We start from the raw sequence: 12,616 nt of genomic DNA on the forward strand, positions 1-12,616 counted from the left end.
ATTGTGCGGAATGAGGTTGAGGGTATTGTCGTAGGTATGCAGGTCTCTGACAGTCAACAGTCGGCGGAACATAGTTGGTGAGGTAGGGAAATATCGATTTAGGACCAGAAATAGTCCAGATTTCTCCAAGAAAGCATGGCATATTTTGAGGATGATTTTATTTTAGAACTCTCTCATACGTACGTATACGTAGTTCATACATAGCCCCACTGTAAATGCAGAGTAACTTTTGATGACGAATGAATAAGTAGGAGAAATTCTATACACTTGTTTAATTGTTCTTCTATCCAGAGGAAGCCACACATGCTACATTGCATGTCAACTCTCTGCAGCAGTCGACACAAAGTATTATGGGAGTCCTGTAAATGGTAGGATTACTTATTAAGAGGGGTTAGTCGGAAGTGGGATATGTGCATCATAAAAGAATAAGATTCGTAATAAATAAATAATAATGCTCCTTCCAAGCCATGATGATTCTTGTGCATGCGAGTGTGTGTGTGGATTTGGCCTTATTTGGCTGGTGGGGGAAAGCAGCTTTCACTCCACGCTCCATCCCGTCGCCGTCGTCGTCGTCCTATGGGCGGAATGATGTGGAGGAGCAATGACTACTGTGATCCATCCTTCTTCTAACCTTGAGCTCCTCACTCCTTCCAGCTCGACTGCTGCTGCTTTTCCACTTTCCACCAGAAATAATCTCTCTTCTCCTCTCCTGATTTCTCCCAGCTTGTGCTCAAAAAGATAAGAGGCTTACTCCAAAAGGACAGAAACGACGCAGTTAGGCTTCTATTTGCGGAATTTTATAAATAGCAACATAAATACATCAGCCTATAGGGAGCCACCTGTGATATGTCGGGCACATATAGGATCTGCATACATAATGCATATAGCTTTGTTCACATTTCCGCAACTTTCCACATCAAAGGAATACGTGGTATTGTGACAAGAACTTCAAATGATGCTCGTGTGGAAATGGATGTAATATTTCGAGTGGAGAAAATAAATCGTTTCGGAGAATCTTTCATCCCATTGAAGTATGGCAAAGTCCTTCCATAATCTTTCCTAATCATCATGCCTAAAGGAACGAAAACATGAATTCACAATATTGTGGTTGCACAACATGAGAAGACAACGCTGTAAATTATATATCATCATAACCACCATCATAAACCGTCTCTTATTACCATTTGATTTAATAATAGCAGCAACAAGAAGAAGGATGCTTCGAGAGGAGATGCAGGCAGAGTGAAAGTTGAAATTAATATCGTAAATATTGTTGAAAACTGACAGTTGTCATACTTTCACCAGTTTGCAGACGAGTTGAGAAAGACTTTGGTTAATAGTTGGATAAGTCGTTACAATAGTTGTCGAGATTTCCAAATCAGCGCAGTATATAGTTTCAATCCATCTGCACGAAATTTCACTTATTCATTGCTTTCTGGACACAATTAGACGTGCTAAAAATAGCCTGTTTTTACATTGTGAGGGCTGTATGTGTGTTGGTTGGTTGAATTAAATAATGGGAAACGTTGGTGCTTGCTTCCTCTCTTTGTTCGTGCTTGTTTTGAGGATGAGAGAGAAAAGTTTGTTCATGGAAAAGGAAGAAGTAGAACCATACAAAATACATCAAGTGGGGAAAACAGTTCAGCATGAAACTCGGCAGTTTGGTCTATTTTTGCTCTTTCTCTCCGCCCGCACTGCTTGCACTCGTGGAGAGCTGGGTAGTTGCGAAACGGGTGTTTGCCATTCCCTAGTCTTAACTTAGACGCTAAAAATCAATATTGTATATGTCCCTTGACCTAAAATCGGTTATTTATACATGCGGCGCTCCTATATACCTGCAGCAAAATTCTTGTTAAACACAACATGCTCAATGCGAATCGGGTTGGGTTGAAACTAAGCTATACTCCACTTTTTTATCTACATAAATGACATGGCTGAACCCAAAATTAGACTTTTATTACAAACAGGTTGCCTTTCGTAAAGCAATTTTATTATGGGACAAACTTTATGAAGCCATTGTGCATATGAGTCAGCATAACAAGAGCGAGCAATAAGTATACAGAGCTAAAAGTGGATGCATGAATGTAATACCTTAAAATAAAGTCACAATGTCTATAATGCGATTGATATGTATGGTTACTCTAAAATTAGGTTAATGAAATGAGTGCGTGTGGACTTTGGTTTAACGCCCGTCGACATGTGATAAGGTCATTTTTTAGTGAATGAACCATTTCTTTCAGGAGTTCTGGGAAAATAAACGTCGTCAGGATGAAGAAAGGGACAAATTGGAGGCGTTGAAAAATAAGGACAAGAATGAGCAGAGCGCGATCGCCTCGTCGGAAGTGAAACAGAAACTTCAGGGCTTTCTCCTGAACAAGAAACAACGGGAAGCGGCGGCTTATGGGGCTGCAGGAACCCCAACACCAGGTATACCATACATAATGAGTCGTTTGAAACAAAGTAAAAGTCCCAGTGTAGAGGCACCAAATACATGAAAAATATGTATGTAAATATGCGCTTGCTTTTGAATGTGATAGGTCAACCAGGACCATTTCCATCACATCCGTATCGTCGTCCAATGTTGATGGCGAAATACGAAGATGACTTTCCCCTCAGGAAGACAGGTACGTTGAAACATATGCAATGGTTCGGTTACTAATGTTTGGCACTGGTTCCATTGAAGGAGTCATAAAATATAATAATAATAATAATAATCAACCGCGTACAAGCTTGTTTGACGTGACTGTGTTTCAACTGTGTGGGTTTGCAGCATCTGAACCTAACATAACCTTACTGAAAATGAGACTAAAGCAAAGAGTTTTGGAGCGTCGCAGTAGTCCTTTGGTTCGTCGAAAAGAGCGCTCACACATTAAACGTCGTTCGTATCTCGCAAGTACGCTTCATTTATTGACTTTATATTATTTTTTGAAAATTGCTTTATTTTTTGAGTGGCAGATGCACCTTTTATTTATTAAGCGAAATTATACACATGTACAAGTATGCAACCGCATTTTTCCTTTTTCAGTGGATGGAAGTGGTAGTGCGGGATCAACGCCTGATTCAGGACCGAATTCACCTCCAATTAACTGTGGAATTGTGGGCACACCACAATCAGGAAGTGGTGGGGGCACACCTCAGCATGATGACAGTGGAGGAAGCGGAGGGTCACCTTATGGACATTCAGCATACGGCCCAACAAACAGCGTGTGCGACTTAACACTCTACAGCAGCCCTTCACTTCCCAACATTTCTTTGGGGGCGAGAGTGCCCCACTCCCTCACTTTGGGAAGACCAATTCCTCCAAACTCTGTAAGATTCTTAATCTCGCAACAACTAGGCGTAGGTCGTCGTCGTCTATATTTTTCTCACCAAATTTCTTATGCACATGTTGACAATATATTTAGCAGGAAAGTAAGTTGGCTGCTGTGTCGGAGACTGAAGTACGCTGCCCGATTCCACCCCTTTCAGTACAGTCAGGCAATGGTCCATTAATGCCAATGCCGTTTTACCCACCTCCAAATCTTCCCATGGACCCTGCCGAGCTTGAAGCTTTGTATCAATCTGGCGGAATGATGGCGTTGACCACATACCAGGCTCAAGCATTGAATGCTGCTAGTCAGGCACAAGCAGAACAACTTGCACAACAGCAGGACCCTCAGAGGGTGGGACCAGGACGTACAATCCATCACAGTAATAAATTTAGTTTATCTTATGATAAAAATATAAGTCATTATACTACATATGTATGTATCAAAGTCTAGAGCAGTAGAAGGATTGCATCACGAGGATAAGTCGAGCACAAGTATTGAGGTCAATAATAACTTTATTGACAAAGTATAAATCTAACCAAATAACAAAGTTGATATTAAGCACGGTTCATAAAAATAGTTATTTCTTAACTAAAACAGTCGTTGTCTTTGGGAATGTAAATTTCTCCCAAAGAAGATCCTCATAATTTTGCACAGGATAATATATTTGTGTGCCATGTACGGCGATATTCACCATCTTCTTATCCTCCTCTGGCGATAAGGCACAAATAAAGTTGGATTTCTGGGACACTTTCTGATTCATCATTGTTATCTTCATGCCTGTCCCTCCACCAACTCCATGAACTAAATAGCAAACATTATCATTATATATGCCGATACAATTAATTACTTTCGTTCACCTCTCTTATAATGGGCCAACACGCAGTAAGGGTGCTGCCAGTTCATCGCAGCTCGAAAATTTTCATGTTTGGTCGTCTTACTGTCTGCTTTTCCGTCACCAAACTTAATTCGCTGTAAATAAGGGAAATGTTGTAATAATTCATGTAATTTAGTCTTCATTTGTTTATTGTACACTTGCCATTATAAAAGTTGACCACTTGTCAACGAGATCCGCTTCCGTGACTGGAGACGTGGAGTTCTTCCTAAGATGGGTGGAATAACATGGGCCTTTCTGCACGAACAATTTAGTGTTATTTTAAATGGCAAACTACATAAATGTATCACTTACTTCGCTGCTAACGTCATAAAACCATTTAGACTCGAAACTGGGGTCATGTTCGTATCTATCCATCATTTCCTTCATGGTCATCTCTGGCTTATCATCCGGAGGTTTGAATTGGCAGATCACCTAATAATAAACATAGTTTATAATGAGATGAGATAATAATAAGATAATAATACTGAGTTACAAATACATACCGTTCCATGATACGCACTCCTGTCCACTTTTTGCGACTCCTCATACTTCTTGGCTTGAATAGCTGAGGTCTCAGAAATAAGTCTTGGTCACCCTTTGGTTCTGTACCAGTTGGAAGAATTGGGAAAGTTTTGGGCTTATTCTTAGCTTGTTGGTCAAGTTGGAAAAAAGTGATTTTCTCGGCAATGCATTTGTTCTCTTTGGATTTACAAGCACTAAAAAAGTTGTCGGTCTTCCTCTTTTTCTTACTACATAAATAAATTAGCTTATTGATTAATTATTTGATTTTTAGTTATAACCTTACATTTCTTCTTCTCCGTGATTGAGCTTATAATGGGGGGACATGCATGATTGTCGAATTTCTTCTAAACATAATTTCCCATTTGCTTTTGTCTCATTGCAAATCACAATAGGATCGAATCTCTGACCTTTAACTAAATATATGAATGAATTATTTGTACGTGGATTGCATCATAATATTAAACAACGAACGAACCTCTCTTCTCGTTTGGATCCTTTTGTACATAGTTGTACTTTCTCTTCCTGCTTTTAACATCTGACCAAAGGAATAGATAATAAGTAAAATAAATATAAAGAATATAAATAAACCCACCTTCATTATTATCTTCTTCTTCTGATAAGAGTGACGAGGTACTTGGCTCATTTGTCGCATCAAAGGAGTCCTCATTCCAACTTTCAAAACCACTACTACTGGTATCCATTGTCGTGACTATTTGTAATATTATTGAGCACCGAATAATTAAATATTGACTAGAACAAAGTTTGTGTTTTGCGTCACATGAATTGAATGAGCGGCGAGTGGGGTGAGACCATAAATTGTCCTCTATGGCTAATATAGCTATAGCTGGATATAGGTTTGTATAAAAGACAACTTAATTTGTATCTTTGTATCAACAGGACCCCTTGGACGAACTCAATCTGCACGTAAGAAATCATGACGATATTTTCACTGAAGTGACACTTTATTCATAAATATACATACTTAATATACATTACATACGTACACAATTTCAGCTCTGCCACTTGGTCATCCTATGCTGGTCATGAACAGTGTTGGAATGGTAAATGGAATCACAGGATCACAAATTCCTGGCAATCCAAACATGAATCAACCACCCACAACTCATCAATTGTTGAGAAATGCAATTCGCCAAACTGTATTAACCAGGTACTTAAAATGAGCTTGTGATTGCTCGACATTAAATTGCACCGTATTGTTGAATTTTATGGCATCTTTTCTTAACAGAGCTGGGTCTCGGGGTGCGGTGCTTGGATCTCTTAGCAGGACTGTTAGCGTTGAAGAAGACTCTGGCGAAGGGGAGGGCGAGGTTGACGAACAAACTCAGCACATTCAGCAACAACAGGTATTGTGTTTTACATAAAAGTAGCTTTAGGGTATAAAGTTTAGAGGAAAACAACTCAAGGATTAAAAAATAGTCTCATCGGAACGTTCAAGCTAATATTTTTGCAGGCCAGAAGCGCTTACGTGAATCGAATGGTTCAGCAACACCTATTGAAGCATCAACAACCACCTGTCCCTGAAGGTTCTACTAACATTCCTGGCGGCACCAATGTCGTATCCGCCATTCCTCAAAGACTCCATCACACCGTCAGACCCCTTTCTAGGGCTTTATCTAGTCCCCTGGTTGCACTAGGCTCACCAGGTTCACCCCAGGATGTATTACAACAAACAATGTCTGCAAAGCCTGGTGGCACTGGATTAGCGTTTGATAACATCATGCTAAAACATCAGTGTTTGTGCGGGTAAGTAATTTATTTCAATAATGTACACTTGTATTTAAATGGTTACAGACAATTTCCTTTTACACAGGGATAACTCTCAGCATCCTGAACATGGTAAGCAACAGCCATGCTTAATTTTAAAATAAGTCGTGATAATTCTAATCACCAAGTTAATTCATTTTTATGCATATGTCGTTTAGCTGGCCGTCTTCAGAGCATTTGGGCAAGACTTCAGGTGAGATCAGATTTTGGAGTTAAAGTTTTTTGTATATGAGGTACTTGGTAGTACTGATCATCGAGTGACACTGTATTTTAAAAACTTGGGTATTTTTAACCAGTTTTATTTTAATTTATAGGAAACGGGACTTATTGGAATGGTAAGTAAATAGGTTGGGTGAGAGAGGTCCGAGAAAGATATTTATTGCATGACAATAATTAACAGAGTTTGACTAACTCTAAAAGCTTTCTCTTTGCGTTGTGAACAATTTCCACTTGTCCTTCTGCACATGGACTTCTATTTCGATGTAGGGATTGTTATGTAAACATAAAAATCGTCTAATATTTTCTGTATAATATTGCTTCCGAGTTCAACGAAAGAGTCAACAACTTCGGATGGAATATTAACTTAGATTTTAACGTTTTCATCTTTCTTCTTATCAATAGTCGATGCTACGATAACAGAAGCAGGGAGAATATTCTCTTGATTTTTTTTTACTTATATTCTTTAGTGTGAACGAATTCGAACAAGGAAAGCAACTTTGGAGGAAATTCAGGTATGCACATTTGAAAGTGAAGGAATATGTTTTATGGAATTTTATGTATTCATTGATAATTGATTAAAATTCTGTCTTGTTATTCTCCAGGTGGTCCACAGCGAGGCTCATACTTTATTATTTGGTAAATTATATTTTTTGTGCATTCTAATTTTTCAGCATTGAATAAGTCCAGTACATAATCATATTATTAAATTCAATACTGTCATACAGGTACAAATCCGTTGAGTCGTCAGCGTTTGGAATTGAGTCGTTTCCCCGAATCGAGCCTCCCAATTAAGAGTTTGGTTCGATTGCCGTGCAATGGAATTGGCGTGGACTCTGGTGAATGCAATAAATATTAAACTCATGAAACAAAGGCAATATCAATAATAATCAATTATTTTTTTCAGATACTGCGTGGAATGAAATTCATACTCCTGCGGCTGCTAGAATGGCAGTTGGTTGTGTCATGGAATTAGCTTTCAGGTAAAACAACGTTTATTACCGGATATTCTAATATCTATCCAATCAACCGGAATCCAAGTCACATTTGTTACTTAAATCTATTATAGGGTTGCAGCCGGAGAACTCCGCAATGGTCAGTGTATATGTAACTTTCACTTATGTACAAGCATTTGACAAAGAAAAATACATCTTCATTTCGACTAGTCTGGACAATTTTTATTTTCAAATTGTTGTCAGAATTAGACTAAAAATATGTATTTATTTTTAGGATTCGCAATCGTTAGACCACCAGGTAAAATTCCTAGCATATTGATAATTTTCATAAATACGCAACTAAGACAGTGCTCATAATTCATTACCCTTTACTTTTTGGTTTTATCAGGCCATCATGCTGAACCTGTGCAGGTATGAAATATTTCTTATTTATTTGGAATAAGCTAAACCTTATGGTAATTGATTCATCCTTTTTACTGTAGGCAATGGGTTTTTGTTTCTTCAATGCGGTGGCTATTACTGCAAAATTACTCCGAGCAAGATTTCAACTTGAGAAAATCATGATTGTTGATTGGGACGTTCATCACGGGAACGGAACTCAGCAAATTTTCTACGACGATCCTCATGTTTTATACATGTCTATCCATCGGCATGATGATGGTAATTTTTTTCCTGGGACCGGTGCTGTGACTGAGGTATGCATACATAGTTAAAAAATATACGCTCCTTTATCAGCATCATACTTAACATGATAAAAAATATGCAGAGTAAAGGTATGCATAGTTTAACTGTGGTTTTAATTATTATATTTTTCAGTGTGGACATGAAGATGGAATGGGCTTCACCGTTAACATACCGTGGAGTGGAGGTTTAAATCCTCCAATGGGGGATGCAGGTACACATTGACATATTTTTACTGATTTGAACGTTTGGATCGAATGTAATATTTTTTTGTATTTTTTCAAATTCAGAGTACATGGCAGCTTTCCGATCGGTGGTGATGCCGATCGCTAATGACTTTCAACCTGACGTTATCTTAGTATCATGCGGTTTTGATGCTGCTGCAGGCCATCCAGCCCCGTTGGGTATGATATAAACTTTATATTTAGTTTTTGACCATGATGACCACATCTGATATTATCAAAAGTATATTTTAAATGTGTCATGACTTTTAGGTGGGTACAAAGTGACGCCGGCTTGCTTTGGTTGGATGGTCCAACAGTTAATGACTGTTGGACATGGTAAAGTACGTAAAAAACTATTATATCCTTATTTTACATCGCATCACACATTGTGCGCAATTAACACACTGTGTTTCTTATTTCAGGTTGTACTGGCATTAGAAGGTGAATTTTATTAGACATTTGAAGATAGAAAATGCTGAATATCAAAATGCATGAAGAATTGTATAACTATTCTAACTCTGGTTACAGGTGGCTACGATCTTCCAGCAATCTGTGACTCCAGTCAAGAGTGCGTGAAAGCCCTGTTGGGAGAGCAAATAACTCCCATACCTGAAGAGGAGTTACTTCGAACTCCCAGCGCACCTGCAGTCGATACCCTTTTACAAACAATGACTGTTCAAAAACCCCACTGGCCCTGCATTAAAAGGTTTATTTTACGTTCTTGTAACTCGCATTGCATCGAAGAAAACAATTATTAATGTATAATTAATGGCATCCTTTATATTTTGTAGGTCTTTGGTTTCTTGTTCTGCAGTGGAGGCTGCTGCAACTTCGATGGAAGGCAAGATTTTATTGAGAGAACGGGTCGAATCGGAAACCGTAACTGCTAACATGGCGTCGTTGTCCATGCATAATGCTCGTCGACCCAGTGAAGCCACGACTAGGTCCAACGACAGTGAAAGTTCCGATGTTTCAGCTTCCATAAATTCGTCTTCGAAAGTGACAGGTCGCCGATCTTCCGACATGAACATGAATGAAGATAATACAAATGAACAACGGGTGAGAGGGGACAGCGAGGAGCCCATGGAACAAGAACAATGAGCTCCCAATGTAATCAACTCATGAACTTGGTCGCGTCATATTGGTAAGAAATTATACACAAAGCTTCCGGATCCGAATCTGAGACACACAAAAAAGTACTACTACAGCGACCATACGAGTCTATAACAAAATTCTTGTTTTGTTTTTACAATCCTACGAATTAGAGTGAAACACTGTTTCGTGACCAATACTCCAAGTCGAAATACAATTATTTTAATAGGTATAGAATGCGCTGGATCGCAACAGTTTTGTCCGGGACATGCATTTTTTGTTACGTGCAACATGCCTCCAAAAATAAACAATTGATCGAGTCTCGTAGAACCAGACATTTTATTTACTCTTGTTAAAAATGATCCAGATTGTTTCACAGAGATTTCTAATACAAAATCAAATATAGTTTGAATCTGAAATTGGTTATCTAAAGTGTTGCATACATTTACATATATCCTCTAAAATTCAACTAGTCTTGTTCGTTTGTTAAATTTCTTTGCACGTTTATGTATCTTCGCAACTCGTTAAATACATTCCCGTCACGAATCGACTAGCACAGGGTCGGCTATGTACGACTTCGTATATTTACATATATATGCATATTATGTAATACAGGATGTTTACAGATTTTGTAGAAAGACAATTACATGGATTACTTGTGATCCAATTTGCGCCAAATTTGGCAAACATGATCTCGAAGGTCACGACCACATCTGCCAAAAGTTTCAAATTTCTATCTTCAAAGTTGGCCCCCAAAAGTTAGCCCAAAGTGGACGAACCGTAAAAGCGGTTTCCGAAGCTAATTTGGCCGCGAAGAGTGCCCAAACGATTATCCAAAAATCTGAAACCTATCTTATCGTGTCCCTCACATATAATTGTATTGATTTTGTAATAAAACGATGGTAATTAGTTTCATCCGACCAAGGTATACCACGAAATGCATACCCCTCAAAACGATGAATTCTGCCACCCTGAAGAACATTGACCACCACGATGTCAATCAGAATCCTATAACCAAAAAACAGGTCACAATGCAATCCCAGATGTCTCCTGGACACGTTAATAGCATTTTATGACACAATTTTAAAAAATCTGTGCAGAGGAAGGCGAAAGTCCGCGCACTTAAATTTGCCCATATTGTAAACAAAAAAACTAACAGTCAGAGGCTGTTTGAAGGTCATGTTGGTAACAAAAATTCCGAATTTGTCGTCACATTGACCTGGGCACTCGGCTACCTTCAAAACTATAACAGGACAAAAATAATTTGCTGCAAAACGGACCGAAAGCAGATTTCAAACCATGGGTCTGAAAAGAAGGAAAAGTTGTCTGACTTATTCCTGGTGGTAGATGCAATGATGGACCGTGGAGTGCTAACGTTGGTATCTGGTGCGTCTAATGCAAAAATAAACTCGAAGTACTTTATGGACAATGTTTTACATAAGTTGTTCGAGGTCAAAATTGCAAAGAAGCATTTTGAAGAGCCTGACAAAGTTTGCATCCATCACGACGCGACATTTTCATATACGGCCGAAATTACCCAACCGGACAGCCAAGATTTAAAGGAAAACCCCGGAATGACCTCCACATCTTTTTCCGGGGTACATATTAAGTAACATGACAGCAGTCCGATGGATTTTTTGAGGCTTGGGTGCCTAGAACAAAGTATTTTCAATGACAGAGATAAAAAATGTCTGCTGCTTGGAAAACTCTTTCACCGATTCCTCTACTTTGAGGTCACTTTTTGAGCTCATTTTTAAAGATAAAAATTTGAAACTAGGTACATGTGTGACCGTGATCTTGAGGATTACGTGTTCGAAATTTGGGGCCAAAGAGGAATATAGGTTCCCAGTTTACCCATAAATTTGTCTTTCCACAAAATCTGTAAACACCCTCTGTACGTAGTAGATGTGTTTAATTATAAATGCATAATACATGTACCACATTATTAGTACTTATGTAAGTACGTATGTTTGTCGCCAATGAAGAGTTTTTTATGTTAACAATGTCAGAATGAGTGCTATGCAAACCTCATATTCACAAACGATAACAAAGTAATAGTTCTTGTATGGTTCGTTTCGAATCTTTTTTTTTTACACAACGCATGACAATTTGTTAAACTTTTATGTATTTCAGGAATCCGAGTTTTTTAAGACTATGTTTCAGAGTAACCCACAATTTGCTTTCTCATTTTAACATTTGGAAATTGATAAAATTGTGTAACAAGAAAATTATGCAAAAAATACATATATATATATATATATATTTAGCCAATAGTTTATGTAATATACATAATAATGTCAAATTCCACTAATGGAATTATCTCAAAGTTTTTTGGTAAACCGTGCGTACCTGTGTGCATGTGGTCAAAACTGAAACATTCAAAAAGAAGAATGTGTAACAAATATTTTTAAAATTTTATGTATAGCTTTACAACATATTATGTAACAACTCAGTCAGCACAATTTGTTGTTGATTGACAAAGTGTACACGACTTGAACGGAATGAATATTTTATCGTATAATATAATTACAAAAAATGTCAAAATCTTTGTACTCTTTTCAATTTAAACCGTATTTACAAGGCGGGTTTTAGTTAACATTTTACTGATTTAATTAATTGTTAAATAATATTTTATTAATTAGCTTATACACAGTTACTTGATCATCATCTTAAAATTATTCTGTATCCATTTCTATAATTATTCTTAGCTTATATAGCACAGTCAAGTTTTGTAACTTACGAATTCTAGTCAGATTTATTTTCCACATATTGATGTCCGTATTATTATTACTCTTATTTAGTTGCTGGTGTGAGCATGACGCTATGTAAGCTTCCTTCCGGCCACTTCCGGGCGGCAGTGTTTATTTTCTTGAACAACAATTAAAAAACAATTCTGTTTGTCCAAAAAGTATAAAACCTCATGCTTTCCACATTATTTCCTTTGTTCATTATGCA

The 12,616-nt window shown here is 37.8% G+C and overlaps 2 protein-coding genes across 12 annotated transcripts in view; one reads left to right on the forward strand and one right to left on the reverse strand.

The window, feature by feature from the left end:
- LOC110847836 (histone deacetylase 4) overlaps window positions 1-12,572 on the forward strand; it is a 29,956-nt gene extending 17,384 nt beyond the window's left edge. For 4 of the 10 annotated variants that reach the window (XM_022094852.2, XM_022094857.2, XM_022094859.2 and 1 more), the window contains 26 exons: window positions 2,241-2,427; window positions 2,538-2,624; window positions 2,771-2,893; window positions 3,026-3,309; window positions 3,405-3,690; window positions 5,605-5,631; window positions 5,722-5,875; window positions 5,954-6,071; window positions 6,179-6,471; window positions 6,539-6,564; window positions 6,651-6,685; window positions 6,807-6,827; window positions 7,179-7,223; window positions 7,314-7,347; window positions 7,437-7,547; window positions 7,616-7,691; window positions 7,778-7,803; window positions 7,939-7,962; window positions 8,053-8,075; window positions 8,147-8,359; window positions 8,481-8,559; window positions 8,636-8,749; window positions 8,840-8,910; window positions 8,992-9,010; window positions 9,098-9,275; window positions 9,361-12,572. In XM_022094852.2, coding sequence (XP_021950544.1) covers window positions 2,241-2,427; window positions 2,538-2,624; window positions 2,771-2,893; window positions 3,026-3,309; window positions 3,405-3,690; window positions 5,605-5,631; window positions 5,722-5,875; window positions 5,954-6,071; window positions 6,179-6,471; window positions 6,539-6,564; window positions 6,651-6,685; window positions 6,807-6,827; window positions 7,179-7,223; window positions 7,314-7,347; window positions 7,437-7,547; window positions 7,616-7,691; window positions 7,778-7,803; window positions 7,939-7,962; window positions 8,053-8,075; window positions 8,147-8,359; window positions 8,481-8,559; window positions 8,636-8,749; window positions 8,840-8,910; window positions 8,992-9,010; window positions 9,098-9,275; window positions 9,361-9,670 — 2,964 coding nt within the window. In that variant the 3' untranslated portion in view covers window positions 9,671-12,572. The remainder of the gene's footprint in view (window positions 1-2,240; window positions 2,428-2,537; window positions 2,625-2,770; window positions 2,894-3,025; window positions 3,310-3,404; window positions 3,691-5,604; window positions 5,632-5,721; window positions 5,876-5,953; window positions 6,072-6,178; window positions 6,472-6,538; window positions 6,565-6,650; window positions 6,686-6,806; window positions 6,828-7,178; window positions 7,224-7,313; window positions 7,348-7,436; window positions 7,548-7,615; window positions 7,692-7,777; window positions 7,804-7,938; window positions 7,963-8,052; window positions 8,076-8,146; window positions 8,360-8,480; window positions 8,560-8,635; window positions 8,750-8,839; window positions 8,911-8,991; window positions 9,011-9,097; window positions 9,276-9,360) is intronic. The other 6 variants (XR_004834401.1, XM_035849784.1, XM_022094854.2 and 3 more) reach the window with 6 other exon arrangements.
- On the reverse strand, window positions 3,806-5,477 carry LOC110847838. Of its 2 annotated transcripts, XM_022094861.2 has the most exons (8): window positions 5,300-5,477; window positions 5,183-5,242; window positions 4,991-5,120; window positions 4,689-4,934; window positions 4,498-4,617; window positions 4,348-4,440; window positions 4,169-4,280; window positions 3,806-4,112 (listed from the first exon to the last, which is right to left on the reverse strand). In XM_022094861.2, the coding sequence occupies exons 5-8, from the start codon at window positions 4,576-4,578 to the stop codon at window positions 3,889-3,891; spliced, it is 510 nt and encodes a 169-aa protein (XP_021950553.1). In that variant the 5' UTR covers window positions 4,579-4,617; window positions 4,689-4,934; window positions 4,991-5,120; window positions 5,183-5,242; window positions 5,300-5,477; the 3' UTR covers window positions 3,806-3,888. The 2 variants fall into 2 exon arrangements, with proteins under 2 accessions (XP_021950553.1, XP_021950552.1); XM_022094860.2 differs by lacking the exons at window positions 3,806-4,112; window positions 4,169-4,280; window positions 4,348-4,440 and having other exon boundaries at window positions 4,503-4,617.
- Window positions 12,573-12,616: the final 44 nt, after the last annotated feature.

The sequence above is a fragment of the Folsomia candida genome, unplaced genomic scaffold, assembly GCF_002217175.1.
Source record: "Folsomia candida strain VU population unplaced genomic scaffold, ASM221717v1 Fcan01_Sc003, whole genome shotgun sequence".
Taxonomy (NCBI): Eukaryota; Metazoa; Arthropoda; class Collembola; order Entomobryomorpha; family Isotomidae; genus Folsomia; species Folsomia candida.

Bases quoted from the DNA above. Each gene is read 5' to 3' on its own strand.
- LOC110847838 (XM_022094860.2), bottom strand. From the start codon at position 5,408: ATGGATACCAGTAGTAGTGGTTTTGAAAGTTGGAATGAGGACTCCTTT. The intron at 5,243-5,299 runs GTGGGTTTATTT...TCCTTTGGTCAG, and splicing joins AGAAGAAGATAATAATGAAG to ATGTTAAAAGCAGGAAGAGA. The intron at 5,121-5,182 runs GTTCGTTCGTTG...TCATATATTTAG, and splicing joins GGATCCAAACGAGAAGAGAG to TTAAAGGTCAGAGATTCGAT.